Source organism: Salminus brasiliensis, chromosome 20, assembly GCF_030463535.1.
Source record: "Salminus brasiliensis chromosome 20, fSalBra1.hap2, whole genome shotgun sequence".
Taxonomy (NCBI): Eukaryota; Metazoa; Chordata; class Actinopteri; order Characiformes; family Bryconidae; genus Salminus; species Salminus brasiliensis.
Genome location: NC_132897.1, coordinates 4,368,647 through 4,395,995, shown reverse-complemented (window position 1 = coordinate 4,395,995; position 27,349 = coordinate 4,368,647). Strand labels below are relative to the sequence as shown.

General features: G+C 42.0%; 1 protein-coding gene across 4 annotated transcripts in view; it reads right to left on the bottom strand.

The window, feature by feature from the left end:
• Positions 1-1,143: 1,143 nt before the first annotated feature.
• The window catches only part of rabl6b (RAB, member RAS oncogene family-like 6b), a 34,595-nt gene continuing 8,389 nt past the window's right edge, over positions 1,144-27,349 (bottom strand). For 3 of the 4 annotated variants that reach the window (XM_072665073.1, XM_072665074.1, XM_072665072.1), the window contains 14 exons: positions 24,733-24,780; positions 22,584-22,613; positions 18,662-18,714; positions 16,532-16,623; positions 16,159-16,299; positions 15,811-15,916; positions 14,695-14,798; positions 12,891-13,282; positions 10,381-10,543; positions 9,066-9,275; positions 8,614-8,950; positions 8,075-8,258; positions 7,862-7,920; positions 1,144-6,693 (listed from right to left, as the gene is read on the bottom strand). In XM_072665073.1, the coding sequence (XP_072521174.1) occupies positions 6,493-6,693; positions 7,862-7,920; positions 8,075-8,258; positions 8,614-8,950; positions 9,066-9,275; positions 10,381-10,543; positions 12,891-13,282; positions 14,695-14,798; positions 15,811-15,916; positions 16,159-16,299; positions 16,532-16,623; positions 18,662-18,714; positions 22,584-22,613; positions 24,733-24,780 (2,120 nt within the window). In that variant the 3' untranslated portion in view covers positions 1,144-6,492. The remainder of the gene's footprint in view (positions 6,694-7,861; positions 7,921-8,074; positions 8,259-8,613; positions 8,951-9,065; positions 9,276-10,380; positions 10,544-12,890; positions 13,283-14,694; positions 14,799-15,810; positions 15,917-16,158; positions 16,300-16,531; positions 16,624-18,661; positions 18,715-22,583; positions 22,614-24,732; positions 24,781-27,349) is intronic. The other variant, XM_072665075.1, reaches the window with a different exon arrangement.

Here is a 27,349-nt window from a genome sequence, read left to right as displayed (position 1 = left end):
GTCGAGAGGCTGGTGCACTGTTCAACTGTGCAGCATTGCTTGCACAAATCCAAATGGAAGCACCATGAAACCACTAGCAACTACCTGATGGGACAAACTGGAGCTCTGGGGATGACTCTCAATGTCCCCCAAACTAAACAGTAAGACAATTTGTGAGTAGACCCTAAACAAGCTGTGCAGCAAGATGACCATTCGAGGCATGGACTTCACAAGACCTCTGAAGGCGTCCTGTGGTATCTGGCACCAAGTCCTGTAAGTTCATCAATGATCATATAATCAATGAGCCTTAGCTGCCAATGACTTTTGGTAGGTGACCACTGCATACCGGAAACACCCCATCCAACAAGACCCGTCTGATGTTTGGGGTCCCAGTCGTCTAGCCATCACAGTTTGGCTCTTGGCCAAGTGGTGCAAGCGGTCACACCGACATGACTGACATGGCGGTGGTGTGTTAGTAGTGTATGTTGCCCTGATACGAGTAGTAGTGGATCAGACGCAGCAGCTCTGCTGGAGCGGTTAAACCCCTCAGTGTCACTGCTGGACTGAGAACAGTCCACCAACCAGAAACATCCAGCCAACAGCGTGTACCCTGTGGGCACTGATGAAGGACGTAAGGAGGATGACCAGCACAAACTGTGCAGCAACAGATACAGAGCTTCTGTATCTACAAGCTGGACCAACTAGGTAGGAGTGTCAAATAGAGTGGACATAATAGAGTGGAGCCTGACCCTCTCGCACCTCCAGCGCAACACATACTACTAACACACTCGCCACCACCAGTCAGTCAGTGTCACTGCAGTGCTGAGAATGTTGACCCACCACCCAAAAAATACTACAGTTTGTTCTGTGGTGGTCAGTCCTGTGGGGTCCAGAGCATTGAAGAACAAACAGGGTGAAAGGAGGCGGATAACAGAGTCTGCAGAGAAACAGATGGATACAGTCCAGCAACACAGTGATCCTATATGGGAGGAGGAGCTACATACATACATACACATACATACATATATATATATATATATATATATATATATATATATATATATATATATATACACATACATACATACATACATACATACACACACACACACACACACACACACTTCTAACAATACCAAATCAGTTTCAGACATTGCAAACATCTCTTTTCAGCTCCTGTATTTTATAGCAGTGATCATAAACCGAGTTTTTGCACAGAGCAAAACCTGGAGCACATACCACACATGATCGTCATGAAATTAAAGGAGAAAAACCAAAAAAACACCACATTGCTGCTGTATATTTGGAGTCGGAGAGGAAATTAGTGGTCGCATTGGTCTGTTCCAAGGTGCTTCATGTTTCTTGCCACTAGACGTGTTGAATAACTGCTGGAAGGAGCTCAAAAACGAGTTCAAGGAGCTTTAAGCAGCGCAAACACAGAGTAGCGTTAATTTCTCAGCAGCGGCAGCAGCTGTTGTACACATTGGTCATATTTAAAGGTTAACAAAAATGAGGCAAATAAAAAGTAAAGAGCAAAATAAAAGTCTCTTTTAAATAAGGGGTCAAGAGTTCATTGCACTCAACAGTGTAACAGTGCTTGGTTTCTGGTGGAAAGTGAATAAAGCAAGAATAATGACGTTAATAATAATAATAATAATAATAATAATAATCATAATCATAATAATCATACTGATCATCAGCACTCAATCTTGTGTCACAGAATGCAAACGTCACCATGGCACCACAACATGCTATTTTACAATGAGCGAAATGGCTACATTTAAATAACTGAGATCTGCAACAGAAGGTTTCCGGTGAGAACACTTATACCCCGCCTGCTGTGTCTGACTTTCTTTAAGGCAGCTGTACGTGGGCAAAGGTGCAAGTTAGACTTAGCGGGAGAAATATAAGCTGCGGCAGACTTCCTAAAATTGGGAAGCTCACCAGACAACAAATGAGATGTATGTATCATTTGTAGTCTGCTTGATTTCACCACTGGGTGCCATTTAGCCTGGGTGTGTGTGTGTATGTGTGTGTGTATATATATATATATATATATATATATATATATATATATATCCTCTACAGTGTCCTTTAAATAACATTTACTATGACTCTCTACACTCTTTATACTAAAAAAAATGGCCAACTATATTTTTTTATACAATAAATTATTACAAACACAAAAAAGCAGCAATTCTCTCACCTGTTTCTGCTTGTTTAGCATGAATCTGATTATTAACTGGTTATCTCTTGGTAATTTCTTGGAACCTAATTGGTTATTATGATTTTCCAAGTTGACTGATTCTGTAGATGCAATTTACAACTGGATCATCGGACAATATGTTGTACATATCGTTACTGCTTTTCATTTTTTGACATAGATCTGTGAATCTGGCAGTTGTTCAGTTGTACTATGATGAACGCACCAATAGAAATGCTCCAAAACGACTTTAGATACAATCTTTTTACATTGACTTCCAATCAAAGTTAAGAAGGTCTTTTCCTTCTCCCATAAAGTTCACGGTTTGGAGATACACAAGTTTATTTGGTGTATATGCATGTCTTTTACCTTTACCTACATTAAAAACATATTTGGAAAGGGACACAAATGGCACCGCAGTTGGGAAATCAGCCTCCTGACACTTGGTTATGGGTCACCTTGTCTTAAACCAGGTAGGGAAGGATACCTACAGATAGATCCAGTCCATTCTAGTCCACTCTCCATGGCCTGGGTGCACATTTCACCTGCTGTTCCAGACTGAGAACCGGGTTGGAGGTGTGGGGAGTCCCAGTGTCCCATTATGTCTGTTAAACCGTTAACACAGAGATACGGACCTGTTGACGTCCTGTAGAGTGGGAACGTCAATGCTGGGTTCTGCTTGGACATGAAGCACACAGTTAGCGGGAGAGTGGACTGCAATGGACCGGAACCATCTCAAGAACCTGGTGATACAAGTGGCCATGTTGGTTGAGGGTTTGCAAGCTCTTATTAAAAACCTGGTTCTCCACAACAGACCTTCTTTACACTGATCAGTCATAACATTAATACCATCTGCCTACTATGTACTAGGGTCCCCTTGTGTCACCACGACAGATCGGACCAAACCTGTGGTTTCTGACACCAAGACAGCAGGTTAGCAGCAGATCCACAAGCACCAATGAGCCTTTGGTGGCCACGATGCTGTGGCCGGTTCAGTGGTTGTCCTTTTGTGGAGCACTTTTGGTAGGTACTGACAACTGCACAACAGGAACACTCCCTAATACCTTCGGGACAGTCTGGAAATGTTCTGACCCAGTCGGCTTTCCATCACAGACATTTTTCCTACTTTTAAAAACACATCACCTTCAAGAACCGACTGTTCACTTGCTGCCTAATGTTTTCCCCCCCTTGACAGGAGCCACTGTAGATGAAGATCACCTGTCAGTGGTGCTAATGTTATGGCGGATCAGTATAAGTACTTTATGTAAGTGTGAAATCGGTGGGAGAGAATACACTGACCCAGTCTATGCGTAATGAACTTGCACATTAAAAAAAATAATAATAATAAAAAAAAAACACTCATTATCATACCGTAATCAATTCTCAACACCCCTTAACCTACAGTTACTCTCCAAGCCTTAAAACCTAGAAGACACATCACTCGTTACATTCCAAAATAAATCGGAAAAATTATCATTATATTAAAAAATATCGTCCGGAAGCGTGAAAGAAAGCGAACGATCAATCAATACACAGACGCTTACACAGACGAAGTACAGTATACAGCACATCACCTAATATACCAAAACCGCACATACAGAAAAGAACCCAGAAACATGCTCTTCTACAGCTATTCTTCCTAGACTTTTAGAAGAGAAAGACTAATAAATCAGTGGAACAACCGAACTGTCCAAGCTCCGCCCACAAATGTTTATTTAAAAAAAAAAAATAATAATCCATTTAACCTAATGAGAAATTATAGCACTTATTAGGTCAGGTAATAAAGGTCCCATTGAAGCACTACTTAAGCTTCCATAAAGAACCGTGTTTTATAAACAAGGTGTGAGTGCTGCAGAACCTTTAAAGTGCTGAAGAACCTTTACATCCACATCTACATTTTTTTAAACCATTAAAAGTTCTGGCTCCTGGTGGCTCAGCAGTCTAACGTGCTACCCCTATGGCCTGTGGGTCGGGGGTTTGAATCCCAAGCCATGCTGCTTTGCCATCAGCAGCCAGAGCCAGAGAGAGCACAATTGACCATACTCTCTCCCCTCATCACTCATCATTTAGCAATGTTGGCCGGCAGAGGCGTCGGTTAGCTGGTGTGGTAGAGCCGGGGACCCGGCCCTTGTCTTAGAGTGCGTCAATGCTGCCTGGCAACGCCGCACTGGCAGCAGTTTAAAAAGAGGTGGCGGCTGGCCTTGCATGGCCTCCTAGTGTCGGGAGCATTGCTAGTGCTACGAAAGAGTGGGAATTGACAAGAGGGGGGGATTGACAAACTAAATTATATATATATATTTTAAATATAGAACATTTTCTGTAACTAATAGTGGATCTTAAAGGCCTTGTTCACACCTGGTATGAATATACCCTTGAGAAACAGACCCCCCAACGGCAGGTTTGGGGAGTAGTTTACTGTAGAAATACGATGTGTGTCTCTTTGTTAGTCCAGGTGTTCTGGACGCTCGCTAATGATGCTAATGTTGCTAATGTTGGAGTCTCATAATGGTCTGGATGGTTATTATGTATTTTCAGACTGGGGCAGAGGCACATTGGATGGTGCTTTACTTTTGGGGACGCATCAAGACGCTTCAGCCTCCAAATGTTGTTTGAGTGAACGGATTACGACGCTTCCTTGAGACAATATGCAATTCACACCTACATTTTGTGCTGGCCACGTCTGACCAGATCACCAAGGGAGGATGCTAATTCCAGGTGTGAGCAGGGTCAAAAAAAAATCCCAACTGCATCCTGTCGATCTTAACAGTGTACAATCAGGCCAACATTAGCATTACATTGAAGCTAATGCATCACTGTAGTTTCCAACTGGCCTAGTGTTTGTTTAAATCCATTCAAAGCAGCAGTGCTCGGCTCTGGTCCTGGAGAACTTCCACCCTGTTGATCCTTTCAAATATTCAGAAGCCTCTGAAGGCATTCGTTACCAGGATCAGACTGTTAGATTAGGGCTGGAGCTCAACAAAAAAAATGGTAGATCAGCAGGACAAGGCCTTCTCCACATATTGTAGCTTTCTGATGCTCGCTGATGCCCTCTGTGGTGAACATTGGAAGTATTTCTTGATTTTCATAAAACTGATTTATGACACCACGTGCTGGTCAAGGATCCTCAATTCTGGTCCTGGAGTTCTACCACCCTGAAAGGTTTAGATCCAACACACCGGGCTCCTATATTCAGAAACTGGGCAGTAAGTGTTGATTAGCTCAGTAAAACATTAATATTAGAATAAACACTAATAATAACATTCCTATAGAAAGTAGTGGTGGTTCTCCATTAACATCTCTAAGTTCTCCTCATGGAGTCTAGTATTATTTAGAGTTCTCCTCATATCAACACCTGGTTTGGTGGTAAATCAGGGCTTAATGATGGTAAATCAGGGGGGCGCCCAGGAGAAACCTGGAGGAACTGAGCTCTGTTCTTCAGACTAGCTCACGAACAAGATCTCACTACTTTCTTTCTTCAGAATGAGAAGCTCTTGTTTCTCCTTTTTTACTGGATTTAAGTTCTGATGGGATCATATGAGGTGCTGAAACCACTGCCCAGTTCTGCATATGGGTATGGTTTTATATACAGTATAAATAGAGGTATCTATTATGTCTACCATTAATATAGACCAACTGTAGTTTTTTGATGGTGGCAAATATATGCCTAGTTTCAATATTCCAGTATTTTAAACTGGAAACTCACATCTGCTAGCATCTAATATTAAAGATTGCTAAAATGTCCTATTAGGCTGACTGTAATTATTGCCAGTGTTCAGTTAATTCAGTCCAATCTCACAAAAGCAGCCAGGGAAGAAGGCATTTGTGGGTGGAGCTTGGACAGTTCAATGATAGCAAGAAAATAGAAAAAAAAATTACATATATATTCCTTCTTAAGACTTTTGGAGGATTTTGGAGTTGTTATTTAAAGGTGAAGAAAAGGAAAACCCCAAACAAAAAAACAAAAACAAAGCATACAGTAGAAAAGCCAGCAGCTCAATTTTACACCTCAAAAAAACAAACAAACAGACAAAAAATACCCTAAAAAACAGCATCGGAACATGCAAGATGCAGCACTTTTCAATGGCTTCTCCACTTATTGCAGTTTGAGCACCAGAAGATGTTCGCTGCTGCCCTCTGTGGTGGAAATCGGAAGTGAAATTAGAGCGGCTAGGCTTGACAATGCCTTTTCCTCTTTTTTGGCCTTTCAAATCAGATGCCATGAAAATGTGAAATACCACATGTCTGTCAAGGACTTGCTGATGCCAGCAGTGCATGTAGACGCCAAGTCACGTTCCAGTACTCCTGGACTTCTAAAGCTCCTCGTAGTCTCCCTCCTCTCTCTTGGCTGAGCCCTCCCCGCCGGCCAGGAAGGCCTCCAAGTCGTCCAGCTCGCCTGCTTTCTTGCTGCGAGACTTCTTCTTCTTCTTGTCTTTCTCCTCTGTCGCTCCAGCCGCCTCCTCCTTCTCCTTCTTCTTGTGTTTATGCTTCTTCTTGCTGCTTTTCTCTTCATCCTGGAGGAGAGGTAGAAGTAGGGTTTGTCTTCCGCATTACAAATTTAGCGCTTTTAAAGGACGTAGCTTGCAATTTAAAGGGGTACTAGAATGTCACACTGTATTTTTCTTTGGCATAGTTGAATAATGAGAGTTCAGTGGATTGAACTGACAAACCATGAACCTTAAACACACCATGAAACTCAAACACAGCCTCAAAAACAGCAGAAACAGAACATAGCTGGAAAACGGACCAATTCCAAAACCCCAAAACTGTTACATAAAAGTCCTGACTCTCTATATATACACACAGACCGCCAAAAATGTACATAAACCCCACCCACTAGATCAAGCCATTTGAGGCTAAATGCAACGGCTACTTCATAAGAATATGGAAGTGAAGCTGAAAATGCTAAAAATGCTAAAAGCTAATGCTAGGACAGAAAGTCAGACCAGGACAAGCTGTCCAGCATGGGTACAGCATCCCAAGGTACTGTGTCTGAGCAGCTACAAAGCTAAAACTGATGCCAGCGCACCATGCCGTGTGCCATGACAGGACAGCAATGTGGGCTCAGCGGTTAGAGCACCGGGCTATTGATGACAGGGTTATGGGTTCGATACCCGGGCTCGGCAGGCTGCCAATGTTGAGCCCTTGAGCAAGGCCCTTCACCCTATCTGTTTTTTGGGCACCACAGCGCTGGCTTCACTGATGTTTCACTGGTGTGTAAGTGTGTGTTCACTGCACGGATGGGTTAAAAGCCAAATTCCATCATAATGGTAAATATGGTTGTCTTGTCTTGCTCTCCGGTATGTCTCTGGAATAAGTCTTGCTACAGCGCTAAGCTAAGATAGGCTAGGGCATGTTATGCTATCGGGGTTGTCGCAGTGCTTCCAAGCAGCCAATAAAAGCAGAACTTCTTGTGGGGAAAAACCCCCGACACCTCTACAAAAGGAAAATCAGGGAGTTTCATTCTGAGGCAAAATAACAGGGTGGTAAATAGGCCTGTTACAATAGCATTTTGAGCATCTGAGCATTTTTCAGCCCATCCAAAGCGTCATATTTATCATTTATCCATCAACCGTCAATGTAAACTACTGAATAAATGCATTCTTTGGCACCTTTAACCTCAAATAAGCCCATTTCTGGGTCAAACTGCATATTTGGTGGGAAGGAATAACAGACTTTTACCTCTTTAGTCTTCTTCTTCTTTTTCTTCTTTTCCTTCGTGGAGTGTCTGCTTTCTTTTTCTGCACAGAGACAGAGCAACCTCAGGCCTTTTCACCTTCCGGTTCACACAATTAGGACAAGCCACACAGCAGCTAAAAACACTGGCTAAACTGAACATGAATGTCTGCTAAACGATGAGGGTCAATGATCAGAGTAAATCAAGAGAAGACTCACCTTCTTGCTCCTCGCTGCTGTCTTTGCTCTTGGTGGTCTTCTCCTCAAAGCCCAGGCCAAAAAGGTCCATGTCGTTCTTCTGTTTGAAGGAGCGGACGGGGGCCTTCTGAGGTTCCGACAGCTTCGCGGGGACCAGGTCATCGTCCGAGATGTCGGAGAGATCGTCCCGGACAGGAAAATCATCCTTTAGGACGGAAGCAGATGAAGAAGAATTCAGTGAGAAGAGCCAGAGGAGAAGCTAACAGTCACAACCTCTGTTGTTTATAGTGTGAAGGTTTAGAATCCCTTGTAATAAATGGGACATAATTACTAGTAATTTATTAAATAATAACTTTTACAATATATATATATATATTTTTTTTTTATTATTATTATTTTAATTTTTTTTATGAATAATTTTGGAGCATTTTGTTGGTCCAGTCATCATGAAATTTGGACACAATCTAAAATTATGTAAAAAAAAAAGTTAACTGTGTATATATAGAACATATTTTAATTACATAAAAATGTCATCAAAATGTTCTTATTTATCATCCTACCTTGTCCACTTTCTGGACATGCTCCTCCTCGCTCTCAAAATCAGGGTCATCCATGACGAAGGACAGCATCTGGGCCACCGGGGCCTCAGGGTCAGTGTCAGACGAGTCGCCCTGAGCTGAAACGGCTTTCTTCTTACTGTGCTGGACTTGCTGCCCGGCTGCCTCCACAGGTGTGTGTGCCTGTGTGTGTGGAGTGTGGAGTGCAGCGGGTGCGGGAGTTGGGATTAGAACGGAAGGCTCTGCGTTCCCGCTGGTGTCGCCTGTGCGGTGCTGATCTGAAGGCACAGTCTCCTCAGGTTTAGGTTTGTCCTCCAGCGCTAATGAACTCAAATCCTCCCTGTAAGAAAAATAAGATTTAGCAGATGACGAGATCATGGAAATTCCTGACCTGGAATTAGATGTTAAGCTTTGTTAAAGAGGAGGACTACTGAAGTCAGAAGCCCTGATCTTACAGGGGGTTACTGAGTGTGACCTCCACATCCTCGTCCTGAGCCACAACCGGTGGAGCTCCGTCATCTGCTTCGTCGCTGGACAGCGTGATGTCCAGATCTTGACTGGGCACAGATGCTGTGGGCTTCTGCTGGCCGAGCTCGGCGTCATCTGGGTCTAAATCGTCCTGAAAGCCAGCAACCATCGGGTTCCCTCCTTTACCCTCACCATCGCTGAGAGAGAGAGAGACAGAGAAACAGATACAGACAGAGAAGGAGTGACAGGAGGAGTGGAGAGAGAGAAAGAGAGAGAGAGTGAGAAAGAGAGAGAGAGAGGTTAAAAGAGAGTGAAAAAGGGAGAGAGGGAAAGTATGAGAGAAAAAGAGAGAGGTGAGGGAGCGAGAGACAGATATAGATCGATAGATAGAAAGAGAGGGAGAGCGTGACAAAAGAAAATGAAAAAAGACAGAGAGCAAGGTATAAGGAGGGAACGTGCAAGAAAGAGAGGAAGGTGAGGGAGAGAGGGTGAGAGAGAGAGAGAGACAGACAGCAATACAGAGAGAGCACGACAGAGAAAATGGAGAAAGAGACAGAAAGAGAGAGAGAGAGAAATAGAAAAGAGAGCGACAGACAGAGATAGACAGAGAGAAAAAGAAAAAGAAAAGAGAGCGAGAGAGAAAGTGAGGGAGATGAGGGGGAGAGAGAGAGAGAAAGAGAAAAGGAGAGGGATAATGTGAGAGAAAAAGAGGGAGAGCGAGACAGAGAGAATGGAAAGAGAAAGAGACAGTGTGAGTGTGTGTGAGAGAGAGAGAGAGAGAGAGAGAGAGAGAGAGAGAGAGAGAGAGAGAGAGAGAGAGAGAGAGAGAGAGAGAGAGAGAGAGAGAAAAAGAAAAGAGAGCACGAAGGGAGGAAGCCAGGGAGGTGAGGGGTAGAGAGAGAGAGACAGAGAGTATGACAGAGAAAATGGAGAGACCGAGACAGTGCGAGCGAGAGAGAGAGAGAGAGAGAGAGAGAGAGAGAGAGAGAGAGAGAGAGAGAGAGAGAGAGAGAGAGAATGACAGAGAAAATGGAGAGACCGAGAGAGTGCGAGAGAGAGAGAGAGAGAGAGGGAGAGAGAGAGACAGACAACAGAAAGAGAAAGTAGGAGAAACCGAGAGAGAGAAGCGAGAGGGAAACAGGGAGAAGGCAGAGGGAGAGAGAGGACGATACAGAAAAAACAAAGAAAGAAAGAGAGAGAGGTGAGAAAATATTAATTGTGTCTTTTTGTTAAAGTTTAGAGATTAAGTGACTTCAGTGATCCATATATCTCCAAAGCAAGCCGATCAGTCGCGGATTCTACCTGTCACTGTCCAGACTGGCCACCTGTGGCCGGACGCTCATGTTGGCTTTGGAACTGGAGGGGACGCTGTCCTCTAAGAAACTCTTGTCCAGTCCGTCATCGGGCACGAAATCATCCACACTCTGAACTATGGGTGGGACTTCAGGAGCCCCGGACTCCGCTTCTGCAAAAACAAACAAACAAACAAACAAAAATAAACAAATAATAAATAAACAATGCTCTGTTGTGTCGTTGCATTCTTCTGAATGAGTCCATGGCTTTGCTGACCACCACAACACTCACAAATACAGTAAAGAGACTTTGACCCCACGCTAATCCCTCAGGCATGGATGGGGGCACTCCTACTTTCTGGAAAACAGGGCAATTCCAAACCCACCAAACTGTTACATCACAGTCTTGACTTGTTATATTCACAACCCTCCCCCCATAATTTACATAAACCCCACCCTCTAGAAAAAGCTAAATCAGTCAAATGTGACGGGCAACTATGACAGGAGAACACAGTGTCGTTGATACTGAAGAGCAGCTCATCACCTCCAGACTCTGCTAATGATAAATATGTGCGTTGCTACGGCAACCAGGCTTTGTGACCTCGGCTCTTCCTCGGCTCACCAGTGTGAGCTGAAGGGGAGCTCAAACTCCACGCCTCAAAGAGAAAGCCGGGAAAGCAAGCGAATATCGGTGCTAGGCTAAAAGCTAATGCTAGCAGACGCTGGCTTTACCATCTCGTCTCTTCATCGTCCGCTCCCTCGACAACAAACTGGACTTCCTCAGCTGAACTCAAAACTGGAACAGAACTCACTTCAGAAGGGAAAGCTGGGCTTATTGCTCAATAGGCTCAATGGTTAGAGCACCGGGCTATTGATGACAGCGTTGTGGGTTCAATACCTGGGCTTGGCAAGCTGCCACTGTTGGGCCTTTGAGCCCCTCCGGTTAAAGGCAGAGGCCGAATTCCCTAGTGTCCAACACTAATGGTGAATATGGTCGTCTCGTCTTGTCTTAAGTTGAGAAAGACAAACCCAGGGAGGCGAGTGTGAGCAAGGCTAAAAGCTAACTGGCTACAATCTCTTCAGCTTGCTAACAGCACATTGCGCTGAGAGGACACAAAGAGAGGACAGCAGCACTACCCGAGAAGACTTGGGAATTATTACAGTGTTTCTGGTACTGTGTTAAAACTAGGCTATAATACGTGGGTTCTGTAAGCTGGTTGTCGTTGGTAATGTAAACCAGCCAATTAAAGCAGAGATTAGCATTTTTTTTCTCCCCATGGGCCCTCATGGGGCAGCTATTGATGACAGGGTTGTGGGTTCGATACCCGGGCTCGGCAAGCTGCCACTGTTGGGCCCTTAAGCAAGGCCCTTTACCCTCTCTGCTTACCTGGGTGTGGGAGTTGGCTGCCCACCGCTCTGGGTGTGTGTGTGCTTACTGCCCCTAGTTCACTAGTGTGTGCTACCACAAATGGGTCAAATGCAGAGGACACATTACTTGCACCTTTACCCTTTTTTAGGCTTGTAAAACCTCAACTGAGCATTTTATGCCCCATTTAAAGTCATAAACGTATTATTTATACATAAAATAACAACATAAAACTACATAAAACACTGAAATGCATCCATTAGCACCTATAACAACAAAAGCAGCCTATTCTTTGATTGGCTATGATTGGTTTCGGTTCATAAAAGCACACAAACGTTACAGTCACTTGACCCTCGGGGGGATAAAATAATAAAGCGCAAGAAAAATGTAAGATATGGGTCTTTCCACTAGAGCACAATGCCTTCAGTCATTACAGCACATTTGGTCTTCTGTGAAGCTCCACTGACGTGGAGTCTCCTGACTTCCTTGCACGGACTCAAGTCAGAAGTGTAATTCTTTCTGATAAAACCTTAACTCTTTCACAAGTAGCTTAAAGCACTCGCTGGCAGCCTCAACACTGAGGTTCCTCGTGGCGATGGAGGCAGTAAGAGAGCCCCCACAGGCCGAGGAATTTGAAATGGTCTTGTGATGCCGAGCTGGTGGGAAAAAAAAAAACCTCATGATGTTCACGAGCGCTAATCCCTTCCATTATTCTGCATCTTAGAGGGTCTAGACTACGGCAAAGGCTTAAAATATGAGTGTGTGTGCATGTGTGTGAGTGTAAGTGTGTGTATATGCACAGATATGTAAACAATCGTCTCTCTGAAGGCCCCAAACAATGTCAAATAGGGACAAATACGCAGCCTACAATGTAGATCTGCTATCTTAATAAAGACATTCTTCTGGACACACACAGTACGACCCATTAAACTGCAGGGGCTGTCCAAGAACCCCACACCTCAACTCCTCATAGCAGGTCCAGTCCATTAAAGTGATGGTCAAGAACGGAGCTGCACTGTTGGATTACATCAACATTGACCCCAATAGCCACAGAAGCACTTATACAGTGCCGGATCATGACGGAAGCTTGTTTGGAAGAGCAGCTCGCGGTTTAAAGGGTCAATAACAATCAAACCAGTTTGATACACACTCACCTGGTGCGGCTGCGGGAGCTTCAGGGGCAGGGGTCGAGCCAAACAGCCTGGAGATGAAGCTGCGTTTCTGTGGCTGCGGAACCGGAGAGGGGGCCGGGGCCAGGGCCGGAGCTGGAGCAGCAGCAGGAGCAGGAGGGGACGGACAGGGGGCTGGTCTCTCTGGAGTCTGGACCATGGGGAGGGGTGGTGGAGGAGGGGAGGGAGAGGAGGAGGGAGACTGAGGGCTCTGAGCGAGGCCTGTGGGCTGCTGCGGCGTGCCGGGACTGGAGCTGCCTGTGGAGCTGCCCCCCGCCGCCACGATGGGCGACTGGGAGCCAGAAGACGGGCTCTGGCCGTTGGCAGCACCAGGCGAGCTGTAGCCTTTAGCACGGGTCTCCATCATATCTAGAAAGCTACAAACGGGCATAAGTGCACTGTGGTTAATGAAGGTTCGGTTCTTTACCAAATTAAAGGTTCTTCATACTCCTCTCGTTTATACACAGAACCAAAAGTGGTTCTTCGATGGCATCATTCAAAGAACCACCTTTATTTTTATAAGGCTTTACATTTATAGGGTCAAGTGTGAAAGTGGTTTTCGAGCCCAGGAGTGGTCCAGAGAACCTGGTCCTCCTGAAATCAGTGCTCTGGGGTTCACCTCAAGCTAATTCTGGTACAGTGTGTAGAAGCTATTCGCTCCTGGCACCACATGTTGGGCTGCATGATTGGTTCGTTTTGTCATGTGACTACTTTAACTCATCGCCTACATCGCTAAAAAACCTTCTCCTATGAGAAGCGCGTTTCTTTACTGCTTGAGTGTCTAAATCCAAGGAAAATTAACCTAAGTTTCACAAATTTTGTAAAAATGAATTGATCCACGGTTCGAATGACATTCTGCTGTGGGAAAGCAAACCAGTGACAATGAGCTGAGAATGGGCCCTGGGTACAGACTTGTGTGATAACGCCCTAATAACACAGGTGCCCACAAATCTAACTTATTAATAATCAAACTAATTATTGGGCCCTGGTCTGATACACTACATAAAAGTTTATGGACGAGTCACAAGGTTTTAACATCCATCTGCTCTTCAGTGGTCAGGAGCCACAGGACCACCACAGAGCAGGTAGTATGTGCCTATAGCTTCTTCTATAGGCTAAGTGGAGCTGATATAATAATAGGCAGGGTGGTCATAACATTCTGATAATATGTAACAATATGAAATGCTGTGATACAACAGAGCTGAGAAATTCTGTTATTTAAAAAAAAGAGATGACTAAACTGCAGAAACCCACACTTTTGTGGTATGGCCTTTATAGTTGCTAAGCCTTTAGTGTAATAAGGCTTATTACACACTAAGGCATATGACTCAGTAACTACATGGGGCTATTCTTCGGTAATAGAAGTTTGTAAGAACACTTTCTGCCCACCGACGAACCATAGTCTGTTGAAGGGGTAAAAGAAGACAACACTGACCTACACTCTTAAAAATAAAAGGTGCTTGAAGCAATGCCAGTAAATAACCACTTTTGGTTCCTTAAAAGCAGGCAGGTGGTTACACCACAGACAGAAAAGCTCTTTAGGGAACCAAAAGGCATGCTGTAAAACTGCTGTAACATGCTGTATTCATTTTGGTACATTTTTCAAGATTAAGATCATCCCTAATGCACAGTACAGCTGTACAACTGCACAATGGAATTTGCTTCCCATGAGCCCAGGGGATCTCCAACCATTAGGCCCATTAAGCCCACTTCTCCAACCATTAGGCCAGAGTTTAAGAGTGTGAACAGTACTACTGATGGTGGCGAAACCTCACACAGATGTTCTTACATCTCGTAGTTCTGGTCCTCCGTCTCCTGCTGGACTGTAAGCTCCTCCAGCGTGGCGTCCATGTCCAGCTGATTGGTCTCCAGCTGGCGTAACAGTGTCTCTCTCTGCAGGAAACCACCATTAGCAACACTTTAAAAACTGACCTCTACCACAACTCCCGCCACTAAGGAAGCCACTCAGCAGGCTGAAGATCTAATTCAGTGATGTCAAACTCAGCTCTTGGAGGGCCTAGAGTCCACCTTGCACACTTTGAAGTTTTGGATGCCTAGCCGATGTGAATAATCAGGGTTATTAACCCTTAGAAGCAGTAGAACTGTCATTTTGGGGTCATTGTAGATTATACACTATATGTCCAAATGTTTGTGGACACCCCTTCGAATGATTGCATTCGATACTTTAAGTGGCACCCATTGCTGACACAGATACGCAAATGCACATACATACTTGTCTAGTCCCTCTAGAGAAACACTGCCAAAAGAATAGGACTCTCAGGAGCAGACAAACATGAACCTATTATCATATCTAACGCCAGGCGTAGGCTAGAGGGGCATAAAGTCCCCGAGAATTGAGCTGTGGAGCAGTGGAAGAGCTGTGCTCTCTGGAATAGTAGATGGTGCTCCATAAGTTGGGGAGGTGATTGACATTCGACATCTTGACCTCCCTAACGCTCCTGTTGCTGAATGTTATCAAATCTTCACAGCAATGCTCCTCCAAATCTTGCAGGAAGCCTTCTTCCCAGGACAGTAGAGACAGTTACTCCAACAAAAGCTGGATAAACTCTATTTTTGATGCCTTTGTCTTTGGAAGAAAAATAATGAATTAGCAGGTGTCCCAATACTTTTGTCCAAATAGTATATGTATATGTAGTATGGGTTTATCGCTGTGTTTTAAGAGTCTGGCTAATCTTCTTCTAAACTAATCTCAATTCAGTCCGTGCAGAACCCATGGTCCTCCAAGACTAAAGTCTGACACCCATGTCTAATTGCTGAGGCCGCTGACACACACAATGTCCTCCCAAAAGTAAGAAACGTACTTACACAATAAAGAACATCATAAATCCTCAAAACAGCTTTGATTAAGCATCATTACACACTGCTGCAATGTAGGGACTCCTACCTGAAGCTGCAGGAAAGGAATGTTGAAGAATCGGTGCAGATACTTCAGGCCGAAGCCGTTTTTCATGGAAGACTCAGCGTAGTGGATGTAGGAAGACCCCAGTGGTCTGTTTAAGAAGACAGGAAATATCAGCAAACATCAACAAACCTCACAAATTCTGAAAGAAGCATCTTCCAGAGTCCAATTCCAGAGCGTACTTTATTCACCAACACATTACGGACAGGTTTGGTAGACCTAGCTATTAAGTGATGGATGATATGGTGATGATGATGATGATGATGTGTCCATAATCTGGAGGAGCTTCAGATGTAATAAGAGCACTGAACAGAGTAGCATCAGTTTCTGTACCTGTTCATGCTGGCAATGAAGTCTCTGATGTCATCAGGCAGGATAACCCTGTGTTCACCCATGTCTCGATGGTTGCCTAGCACACACACTGGAACATGAGTGGGCACTCTGGGCAGCTCTCGCAAGATGTAATTGTAAGTCCTGTTTAAAAAATATGAAGAAGCATTACTGATCCAACATGAGCGATCCTACTCCGATCCACCTGGTACCGATGCTTTAATGAGTATTCTTTAAACCTTTAAATCTAAAAGGCTATTCTCACACACTCACACACACACACACACACTTTTACAAAAAGGGGTTTTATATGGCATCCCTCAAAGAACCCTTTGTAGCACCTTTATTTTTAAGAGCACAGTGTGTCTGATCTTACCACTGCTTCGTGATGTCGAACATCATGATCACACCGTTACAGTTCTTATACACGTCCAAAAACTCAGCATCCAACGCCATCTCGTTCTCGGCCTGCACATAAAACTACAATGAGAACATGCTGGCTAGTGTAGTGTAATAAGTAACACCACTACCATTAAAAAAAACAATAAAAAATTATTAAATAAATAAAATAAATAAATAATAATTTATTATTTTAATTATTATTATTATTATTATTATTATTTGTATATTGTTATTATTTATATATATATAGCTCTGGGGAAAATTGAGAGACCATCCAACATGATCAGTTTCTCTGGTTTTACTGTTTATAGGCAATGTGTTTTTGAAATACAATGCAAATATGAATTTCCCTTGCTATTAAGAGCATTTATTTATTTGCAGAAATGACAACTGCTCAAAAACAGCTGCTCAAATAATGCAAAGAAATGATGATAATAATTATAATGTAAAGAATTATTTAAATTATTATTCAAATGACTAATATCTGAACTTTGAGAGCATTCAGAAATCACTGTGGTGGAGTAACCACAGCTCTCATGTCTCGGCCGGCTCTCCACTAGTCTTTCACGTTGCTGTTGGGCGACTTTATCTCGTTCATAGTCTGTAAATTCAGCTAACTCAGCTCTGTTTGATTAAATCCCTGAAATAAAATGTCTGCCGTACACGTAGAGCTGCAAATTTAAGAAAAAAAAAAATCTTTTTTTTTTTTTTTTTCAAAACATTTTTTCCACAGCAGGATTATATATGTATGGAGGACACTAGCATGATGCTGTGGTATGGACTGTATTAGGGTGATGGAAGGTGTTCATTATAGAGGTTAGTCATCGTTCCCCTCTGGCACCAATGGCTCGTGGGGCACCACTGTAATGCCGTTGGGAAGCACTCAATGTGGGACAAGCTAATTCTCAGCACATCTTCACTACGGCTGCTTGGACCCAGCTGTTACTACCCTTATCAGGTACCCTATTATCTTCCCCTTTCGGAAGATCAGTGAAATTACATCCTTTGTGCATGAAGATGGTGCTCGTTTATTTATACATGCAGCAAATCCTGACATCATGTGGCTTCTGTGACAGTGTGATAATATTCTGATATGACTTTTGGCAATATGTGACAGAGGTGGCATCTCAGAAAGGTGGTGGCATCTCAGAAACTGCTAACTTTGTGGGATGTTCTACAGCTGCCGTAGTGAAGGGCAACACCTTCTGTCACCTAATACGGTCCATGCCGTATATATATATATAAATAATAATAATAATAATAATAATAATAATTATTATTATTATTATTATTATTATTATGTGCATATATAAATAAGCTCCTTATGAGGTCTTAAACAGAAAGTGTTCAAAAGGTCCACCTCTAATAATGAACCATTTAAACAGCTGAATTACTAGAAATAAGCAAGATTAAAAGTGGAGAGTGTTGTTAAGGTACTGTTAATTGTCTATAAATAGAAATAATGGCTTTCCAACGTCACGCCGCAGTTATAATTTTTACAATTTTTTATCAGTTTAGTTTGAATCTGTTTTGCCTCCTGCATTGATTTGGCTAAATAATGGAAACTGAGGTTTATTCAAATTTAAAAAGTGTCTCACTTATGATAAACCATGAAGAAATGCAGAAAATAAGCTCTATTGCAGACGGCAAGATTAGAAAACAACAAAAAGTGTCTTAATTATAATAATATTTTTAGGATTCCCACGATTTCACCCCTCCCCCGCTCCCCAGGACTGTCTTTAACAACATTAGGCCTTATATAGCTTATTATATTAGGCCTTATTATAGCTTTCTAAGAATTTGATGTTGATAAATGTCCAAACAAGAAGTCTACGTCTAAGAAGTCTACGCCAGATTCATGATGTGATTCCACAGTGCAGAGTTTTTCACAGCTCTGCTCTTATGATTATGGATCCCACTGTCCTCCTGAACAAATCCCAGATAAGGAAACACTGGTGAATGTCAGAACTGTTAAAACTGAAGTAGGTTTTAACAGGACATTTATCTGAGAAGGCTGGTAGTGTGCATCCGGCCCTCTTTACTAGAACTCCCTCTTTATGAGCACCAGTGCTGGCTCTGGCATCATCATCTCAGACAGCTCTACCTCTTGCGGTTCATTCTCCAGTTTCAGGGTGTCCCCTCGCTTTTTGCTTTTGCCTGGAAAGAATAGGAGATAAACACAGATCCAGTAAGAAAAGGAGTGAGTCAGGGCTGACACAGGCTGCAGTGTAGCGTAGCAACAGAACCGCGCTCTATGTTTTGCAACGAAAGGAAAATGAAGTCTGTGCCAGCAGCTGCTCACTGAACACGCTCAACACAGTCATCACACTTCCACACAGCAACCACAGGAGACACTGCCACCCAGACTGGAAACAATTACTTACCAACATTACCAACACTTATGAAATACAACAGGGTATTTTTGGAGGGTTTTCAGTAGGGCTGGGTGACATGGCAATAGTCTAATAATATCATTTATTAAAAATAATAGTTGCATCGATACTGATTTCGTATCGTATCGGCAATAGAGAGCACCGATACCATGATGCTTACTGACGCCCTACTTTTATACATTTATAGACTTCATACCAAGACCAAACATTAAAAAAAAAAAAAAAAGTAAGTTTAATTATCATTAAAACAGACTTTTACTGGAGCTTTTACAGCACTTCTTGTTTCCAAGTGGCGTTTTTTTTAGTTCTGAAACCAAAAGTTGAGTTTCAGCAGCTTGCTTAAAGGAAACACACTGAAATTTAGTACCTTTTCACACCGAGACGTGAACCTGAATGTGAAACTGCTGCCCTTTTTTTTTTTTTTTTTTTTTTTACTTTCCCTGCTCTGAAATGTGAATTTTAAACACCATTAAAAGCTGATTGGTGAAGCTTAACCAGATTATGCTTCCCTACCTGCAAGTGTTTCTGCATTGTGGGCATTCAAACTTTTCTAATGTGCAGAAACTCAACCAGTAAACGCTGTTGGTCTTTCAAGCTCATTAGATATGATTTGAAATCAAATATATATATATATTATATTTTATAAAAAGGAAGAGAAACCTATAAAAAGTGGAACACTATGAAGATCCAGTATTTATGTATCCAGTATGTCCAGTAGGCATCCAGTATTTATGTATTTGTGAGTTGGTATCGGTATCAGTAGATACTTCAGTAGAAAGTTTGGTATCGGTATCGGAAAGAAAAAAGTGGTATCGGTGCATCCCAAAAACATTATGTATTTATATACAGTCATGCCCGAAAGTATTCATACCCCTGGCAAAGTTTGCCTTAAATTTACTTTTATTTAACCAGAAATTATATTTTTGCCTTGAAACGACACAGGCATCTCCCAGGAGATAACACGATGATGTACAAGAGGCATCATTGTGGGAAAAAATATTTCTCAGCTTTTATACACATTTGAACAAAAAGTGGCATGTCCAAAATTATTCATACCCTTTGAAAACTGTCACAGTATATGGGAAAATCCAAAGTTCTATACCATTCCAAATAGTCCAAGCTGTTTTAAAGCATCCTAATTACCCTGATTCATTGGGAACAGCTGTTTTAATCAACTCAACAGGAGAAAAACAGCAGCTCTCTGCAGTTGGTTTGTGGACAGTCATGGCTAAGACAAAGGAGCTCACTAAGGACCTGCGGCTGTGCATTGTGGCCACTCACAAGTCAGGAAAGGGCTATAAAGCCATATCAAAATGTTTTCAAGTTCCAGTGGCTACAGTGCAAAGTATTATTAAAAAATACAAGAAGTTCCGCACTGTGGAAAATCTCAGAAGATGTGGTCGGAAGCCAAAAGTGACACCTGTGCTGGCCAGGAGAATAGTGAGAGAGGTGAAGAAAAATCCAAGGATCACCACCAAGGCCATCCTGGTGAATCTGGACTCTGCTGGTGGCGACATCTCAAGGCAGACAGTTCAACGGACACTGCACACTGCTGGGTTCCACGGATGCAGGCCAAGGAGGACACCACTTCTCCAGAAAAGGCACACAAAAGCCCGCTTGACCTTTGCAAATGCTCATCTGGACAAAGAAGAAGACTTCTGGTGTTCTGTTTTATGGTCAGATGAAACAAAAATTGAATTGTTTGGCCACAATGATGTGTGCACCATTTGGCGTAAAAAAGGAGAAGCCTTCAACCCTAAGAACACCATCCCCACTGTCAAACATGGTGGTGGGAACCTAATGTTTTGGGGGTGTTTTTCAGCCAATGGACCAGGGAACTTGATCGCAGTAAATGGCACCATGAAAAAAGAGCAATACATCAAGATTCTCAACAACAACATCAGGCAGTCTGCAGAGAAACTTGGCCTTGGGAACCGGTGGACATTTCAGCACGACAACGACCCAAAACACACAGCCAAAGTGGTGAAGAAATGGTTAGCAGACAGTGGCCCAGCCAGAGTCCTGACTTGAATCCAATTGAGAATCTGTGGAGGGAGCTAAAGATCAGGGTGATGGCAAGGAGACCCTCGAACCTCAAAGAGTTGGAGCTCATCACTAAAGATGAATGGGCAAAAATACCAGTGGAGACATGCAAAAAGCTGGTCAGCAATTACAGGAAGCGTTTGATTGCTGTAATAGCCAATAAAGGCTTTTCTATTAATTATTGAGAAGGGTATGAATAATTTTGGACATGCCACTTTTTGTTCAAATGTGTATAAAAGCTGAGAAATATTTTTTCCCACAATGATGCCTCTTGTACATCATCGTGTTATCTCCTGGGAGATGCCTGTGTCATTTCCAGGCAAAAATATAACTTCTGGTTAAATAAAAGTAAATTTAAGTCAAACTTTGACAGGGGTATGAATACTTTCGGGCATGACTGTATATATATATATATATATATAAAAACTGGATATTACCAACCAATCTTGATAATCCTGACTGATGTGTTGCAATATTGTGTTTTTTAATAGTATACCGGTTCTCAAAAACACAGTATCAATTTTTTTATTAATTGATTAAACGCAATGCTGGGTGGCAGGCACTGGTTCATTTACAGCAGGGTTGTATAATGCCAGGTCCAACCACAATGCTATTTTAGGACTGCTGTAGAATTCTTTACTCATCTTGAGGTTCTGCTCTTGGGCTGAACTTGCTAGGATGGTCTGATTTGGCCATGTTGCTCTAAATGTTCTCCACTAGTAAATTATTTAGTGGACAGACAGTCTGATTTCTAACTGTTCTGAGATCTTCTCAAACCCCTTCCCAGACTCCTATACAAAATCTCCACCCTTCTTTCTGAAGGCCTCAGAGAGCTCTCTGGATCTGGCCATGATGGTGATCTTCTTCACCACTCACTTCAACCATCATTCAAGATCAGACTAGACTAAATAAACGTCTGAGGTTTGAATAAGACAGACTCCTCCAGAATAATCCTCCTGAACTTTTACGCCTTTAAAAAAAAAAATATATATATATATATATATATATATATATATATATTAATTACATTACATTTGCCTCCATCTCCCAGTACAGTTTGAATAAACACTAAATTAAATGTAATTTAAGATGGATGTTTGTGGTCGGACAGATTATTATTGCCTATTATAGCGCATTTGTGATCTCCAGCAGCTTTACTGAACGTGTAGCTCTGCAGGATACGCACACACATTTATTAGATACAGATATCTCAGTCGATTATTTACTCGCTAGCATAATCATTCGCTTACTAATATAAACAATGGGGACAGCCCTACTGAAAACCACGGTTCGGTGAGAGAAATACGTGTTAGTCTTATTAATAAGAGTGAGTGTACTGCAATATCTGTGGTGGAACGCACCATATTGCATACCGTCATGGACCGGCTGTGAGATTTCAGGCTGAACACCTACACAGCGGACATGACCACCAGTTAAAACCACAGGGTGCCGTGCCGCAATCAGTGAAAAGTGGCAGCTGTGTTTGCATTCAGATTACACGACTGCACACAGCAGAGGAAACACACCCATTAGAGACAGGCAAAACCACAAACCTACAGTCTACAATCGCTATGCAGTAGAGTGTCTCACCTACACCTTCTGGAAGAGGGATTTTTTGGCCTGGGTGCACAGTGGGAGCAGAGCAAGAGAAACACCATTAATACATATAAGGAATGGACGGTGTGTATGTGTGTGTGTGTGTGTGTGTGTGTGTGTGTGTATGGGATGAGGTGGGTAGGTAGGTAGGTAAGATGGGACATGCACCAATGCGTTAAGGATGCATTGGAATGGATGGCGCTGAATGACAGCATGCAAAAAACAGGGGGTTAGAGGTACTGCACACATGCCAGACTACCCAAGTATGTACAGTACTGTGCAAAACTTTTAGCACCTGTGAAAGTTAGGGGGGGAAAAGCTGCTTATCTGGTGGTTCTCCATTACTGTGTTCATCATTAGAACATCTCCAAAGTTCTCCTCATAGAGTCTAATACTATTTAGAGTTCTCCTCAGATCAACACCTGGTTTGGTGGTAAATCAGGGCTTAATGATGGTAAATCAGGTGATCTGCTGCTGCTGCTGCTGCTGCTGATGGAGTTGATTGAACACAGCCTCCACGCTGTGCTGGCTGGACTGGACTGGGGGGCGTCCAGGAAAAACCTGGAGGAACCGAGCTCTGTTCTTCAGACTAGCTCACCAACAAGATCTCACTACTTTCTGTCTTCAGAATGAGAAGCTCTTGTTTCTCCTTTTTACTGGATTTATGTTCACCTGCATCTGATCTGATGAGATCTGGAGCTTCTACAGTAAAAACCCTCTCACTGCTGAGAGACATGACTCAGAATAAGGGGGTTAGGTGCCTAAAACCTCCACACTGTACTGTACATGCACCTGCTGATATACCCTTTATATTAATGTAAACACTTACCATTCAAAAGTTTGGAATCGCTGCTTTCAATAATACTATAAAACCATTCCTATTGCTGATACATATATTACAAAAATGTTTGTAATATACACTGATAACATCGGCCATAACAATAAAACCACCTGCCTAATATTGAGTAGGTCTCGCCCTCATGCAACCCAAACAGCCCCAACCAGTCGAGGCATGGAAAAGCACAAGACCTCTGAAGAGTTCCTGTGGTATCTGGTACCAACACTTCAAGTTCTTCTTCAAGTTCAAGTTCAAGTTGTGAGGTGGGGCCTCCATGAGCATCATTGAGCCTTGGGCCCTATGATCCTGTCGCGGGGCCACTGTGACCACAGCATGCCGGGACCTGCCTGATGTTTTGGAGACGTTCTGACCCATTCGTCTAGCCGCCACGTCCTGCTTCCAACACATCACTGACTGTTCACTTGCTGCCTGATCATCCATGTTATTTACTGCACTGCTAGTGGTTTTAATGTTATGGCTGATAGTGGTAACAGTCATGTTCTACAGGTGTGACTACAGCTTGAATGAAGTTTTGAAAAATTGTGAATGATGAACGGGGCATTAGTTGTAGATCATTGAGAATAAACTTATGATCATTCATTTCCAGCATGCCCTTAGAATAGGGCTGGGCGATATGGTAAAAATACTATATCACGATACTTTTTTGTTTTACGATACACGATATTTATCACTACAAATGACTAAAAACATCAGTAGCGACAGATTCTTATAAACTACTATTCAGACACTCTCCTGTACTGAGAACAGTGATTTTTATGTACCAGTTTAATCACCCTGTTGGTAATGAAACCTGCAGCTGATCAGTGTTAATTAAGCACCAACAGTATCCTCAATATGTTTAGAAAAGCATATTGTTATCACAATAACAAAAAAAATCATCACAATACGATAAAATAGCAGCATATTGCCCAGCTCTACCTTATATCCTAAAATAACAACCGATCAAATCGGTCAGATCTGGTCATAGACAGCCGATCAAAGCAACCTTTGACTAAGCAACGTCCCACTTTATATGAGGGGTCTCTAATAGCTGTATAGCGCATGTGAACAATCCATGCAACAACAATGTAACTAGCAGTGATGTTATCGCTGTGACCCATTTATTACAGTAGCACAGCTTTTACACCATGCTGTTATCTCTAGTGCTAACTGTGAACTCTAAGGGTTAATCAACTTGCTGACTGTAAAAAGACTAACTTCAGCTGGACTGAATCTATTGAAAATCTAACGGGGCTTGAATGAGTTACATGCAGGAAAACACAAAGCAGACTGTTTCAGACTCACCTTTATCCACAACATCCCACACTTCCACTTTCACCACGTCGTCTGTAGCTGTGGAGACAAAGGAAAAATATCTGGCATCATTTTAATAATAAAAAAACAAAAAACAAAACAAAACAAACAAAAAAAAAGCAAATACGCCTAATTTCCCCTAGTGGTTTTAAATAGTTATGTTAAAGGAGTGTACAGTTCCTGTTTTACCTGTTAGTTTCATGTAAATAATCAATGCTTATTAATTTAATAACTGATGAGAAAAGTAAAGTTCATTCAAACTAATTTATGGTAATAATAATAATACTACTAAAATAATAATACTTTTGGGGTTTAATAACTATTGGGATCATTCTCACAAGATAACGTTTCATATAATTCATTTCAATACTTAAAATCTGCAATACTTTAATATTTAATATTTTTTCAAATAAATCTAAATACTAATTAGTTGTTTATATACAAAGTTTATATAGACAATTTTTAGGTATCAGATGTATACATTTGTTATCATTAACAAAGCACGTTAGCATGTTTTGAAAACTATATTAATGATTTGGCTTGAGCGATTTCTCAGAATAATTAAAAATGTATATTTTTATAATAATTCACATATTTAAAAAAGGGTACTCATATTAACCTTTTCTGAATTAATGTTTATTAAAAACAGTTTCAGAGTTAATAAAAATCACATATCACACGCTTGAACGCAATCATTCAGGTTTGTGGATGGTGGAGAGGATGAATGCCAGTGTTTCAGGGTGCTCCCGTGTCTGTGCTACCTTCTGGCTCTCTCCTTTTAGTTAAGCTGTTATAGTCAGATCTGTCGCCTGAGTCTTCAGCCACACCTTGACAATGTTCACATTCTCTGTTCTCCATAAATCCAATCAGAGCTAATTCCCTCTCTTTACCCACTCAGAGTTAATGACCGCCCACTTATCCGGCCTGACACAGATGGAAGACTGATCACTGGGCTCCCCTGCCATCTGCATCAGACCAGCTACCCACCCACCAGACTGACTGCGGGGTTCTCCTACTTCCCACGTCAGACCACAACAGATCTCTTGCTACAGCTAACGGCTATGTTAACGTTTACATGGACTCTTACTATTTCCCTCCATTAACCACCATTACTTTCATTATTCTTACCATCACTATTATGATTATATTAGTTATATTAAATTATGATGAGATCAGCACACCGGAGCAGGAGAACTTGGAGTCTTGGTGGTTCGGTGACTTTTATCAATACTTTAGAAATATAAATAATTCCTAAATGTAAAGCTGCTTTGTGACATCACTAATATAATAACTTTTGGTAATAAAGCGTTTTACCTCCTGTTTTACGAGCTCAACACATTTGCTGGTGTTCTTTAAAAAAGCCACCCGTATGCTCATAGCGCCCCCTGCTGGGGAAATGTCAAATTCTAAAAGTAAGCAGTAAATTTCCATATTAAAAGTTCACGTATTTCCCTTATTGCAGAAAACAAGGGGCTTTCTTTCATTATAATAAAGGAGTTCTGGAATCCTGCAGTGAAATATTACATGGAATATTATTTAGTACGCGGTTCTCTTTGCCAGTTTGCAGATTAGTGTTAATTGTGTGTTAATTGTGTTAATTGGCAATCATTGCCCATATCCCAGTACATCGTAATATCTCCAAGGACTAGTTTGTTAAAGGTACATGTAAACATAATTTTACCCATTTTTATTTTTATTTAGTACTTCATAACATCACATTCTTATAACTTATCAGTAAAGAGAATTAAAGTATATATATATATATAATCCGATTTCCTTTCCAATTTGGACGACCGATTGCTAGCAGCATGACCGGGAATCGAACCAGCGACCCTCTGATTATAGTGACAGCGTCTTAGTCCTTTTAAAAAGGATTAGCTGTGTGTATTTTCCTCTAGCTGTGTGAGGTAAAGTGTTTGAGTGGTTTGGAGCACAGCCTACTTTAACACTCTCATTTTAAGTGAAGATCTTCAATTAATAACAGCTATGTTTAAACCCAAGTAGATTTTAAATATGATCATTGGATTTTACTTAAATATTAGTATCCGCATCAAAACATAAAGGCTGGTATCCTGGTAACAGTCAGCTGCATCTTACTTCAGATTCAGCATTTTATTATAAAACTGATTTTATCTTTAATGGAGTTTAGTGGTCCATTAAAGCGCAAAACAGTGACTTCGGCTAAAAGGACATGCTGGAAATACTAGAAATAATTGGAAGTGCACTCCTGAAACATTCAGAAGAATCACCATTTATGGTCACATACCCAAGCCCATCAAAAAATAAATAAATAATAAAAAAATAAATAAAGCAGGGAGACGCCCAGACGTGCTCAGCGCAGTCTGGACTGGAGCCGGGAGTCTGCCTGAACAGCAAACAAATGCTTTTCGAGTATTAGCTCGTCTCATACACACATGAAAGAAACCCTGCCTGATTCAAATCAGGAGGACATAATCCATACAGAGCTGCCAAGCCTCCATCACATGATTCAGAGGTGGTGATGTTGCTCTGAGACTAAAGGCGAAGCATATAAAAGGGCTCACTATTTTACAAGCTTGCAGCACTGGGTAGAACATCCTCGCTACGGTACAACTGAAGGGGACAGGGG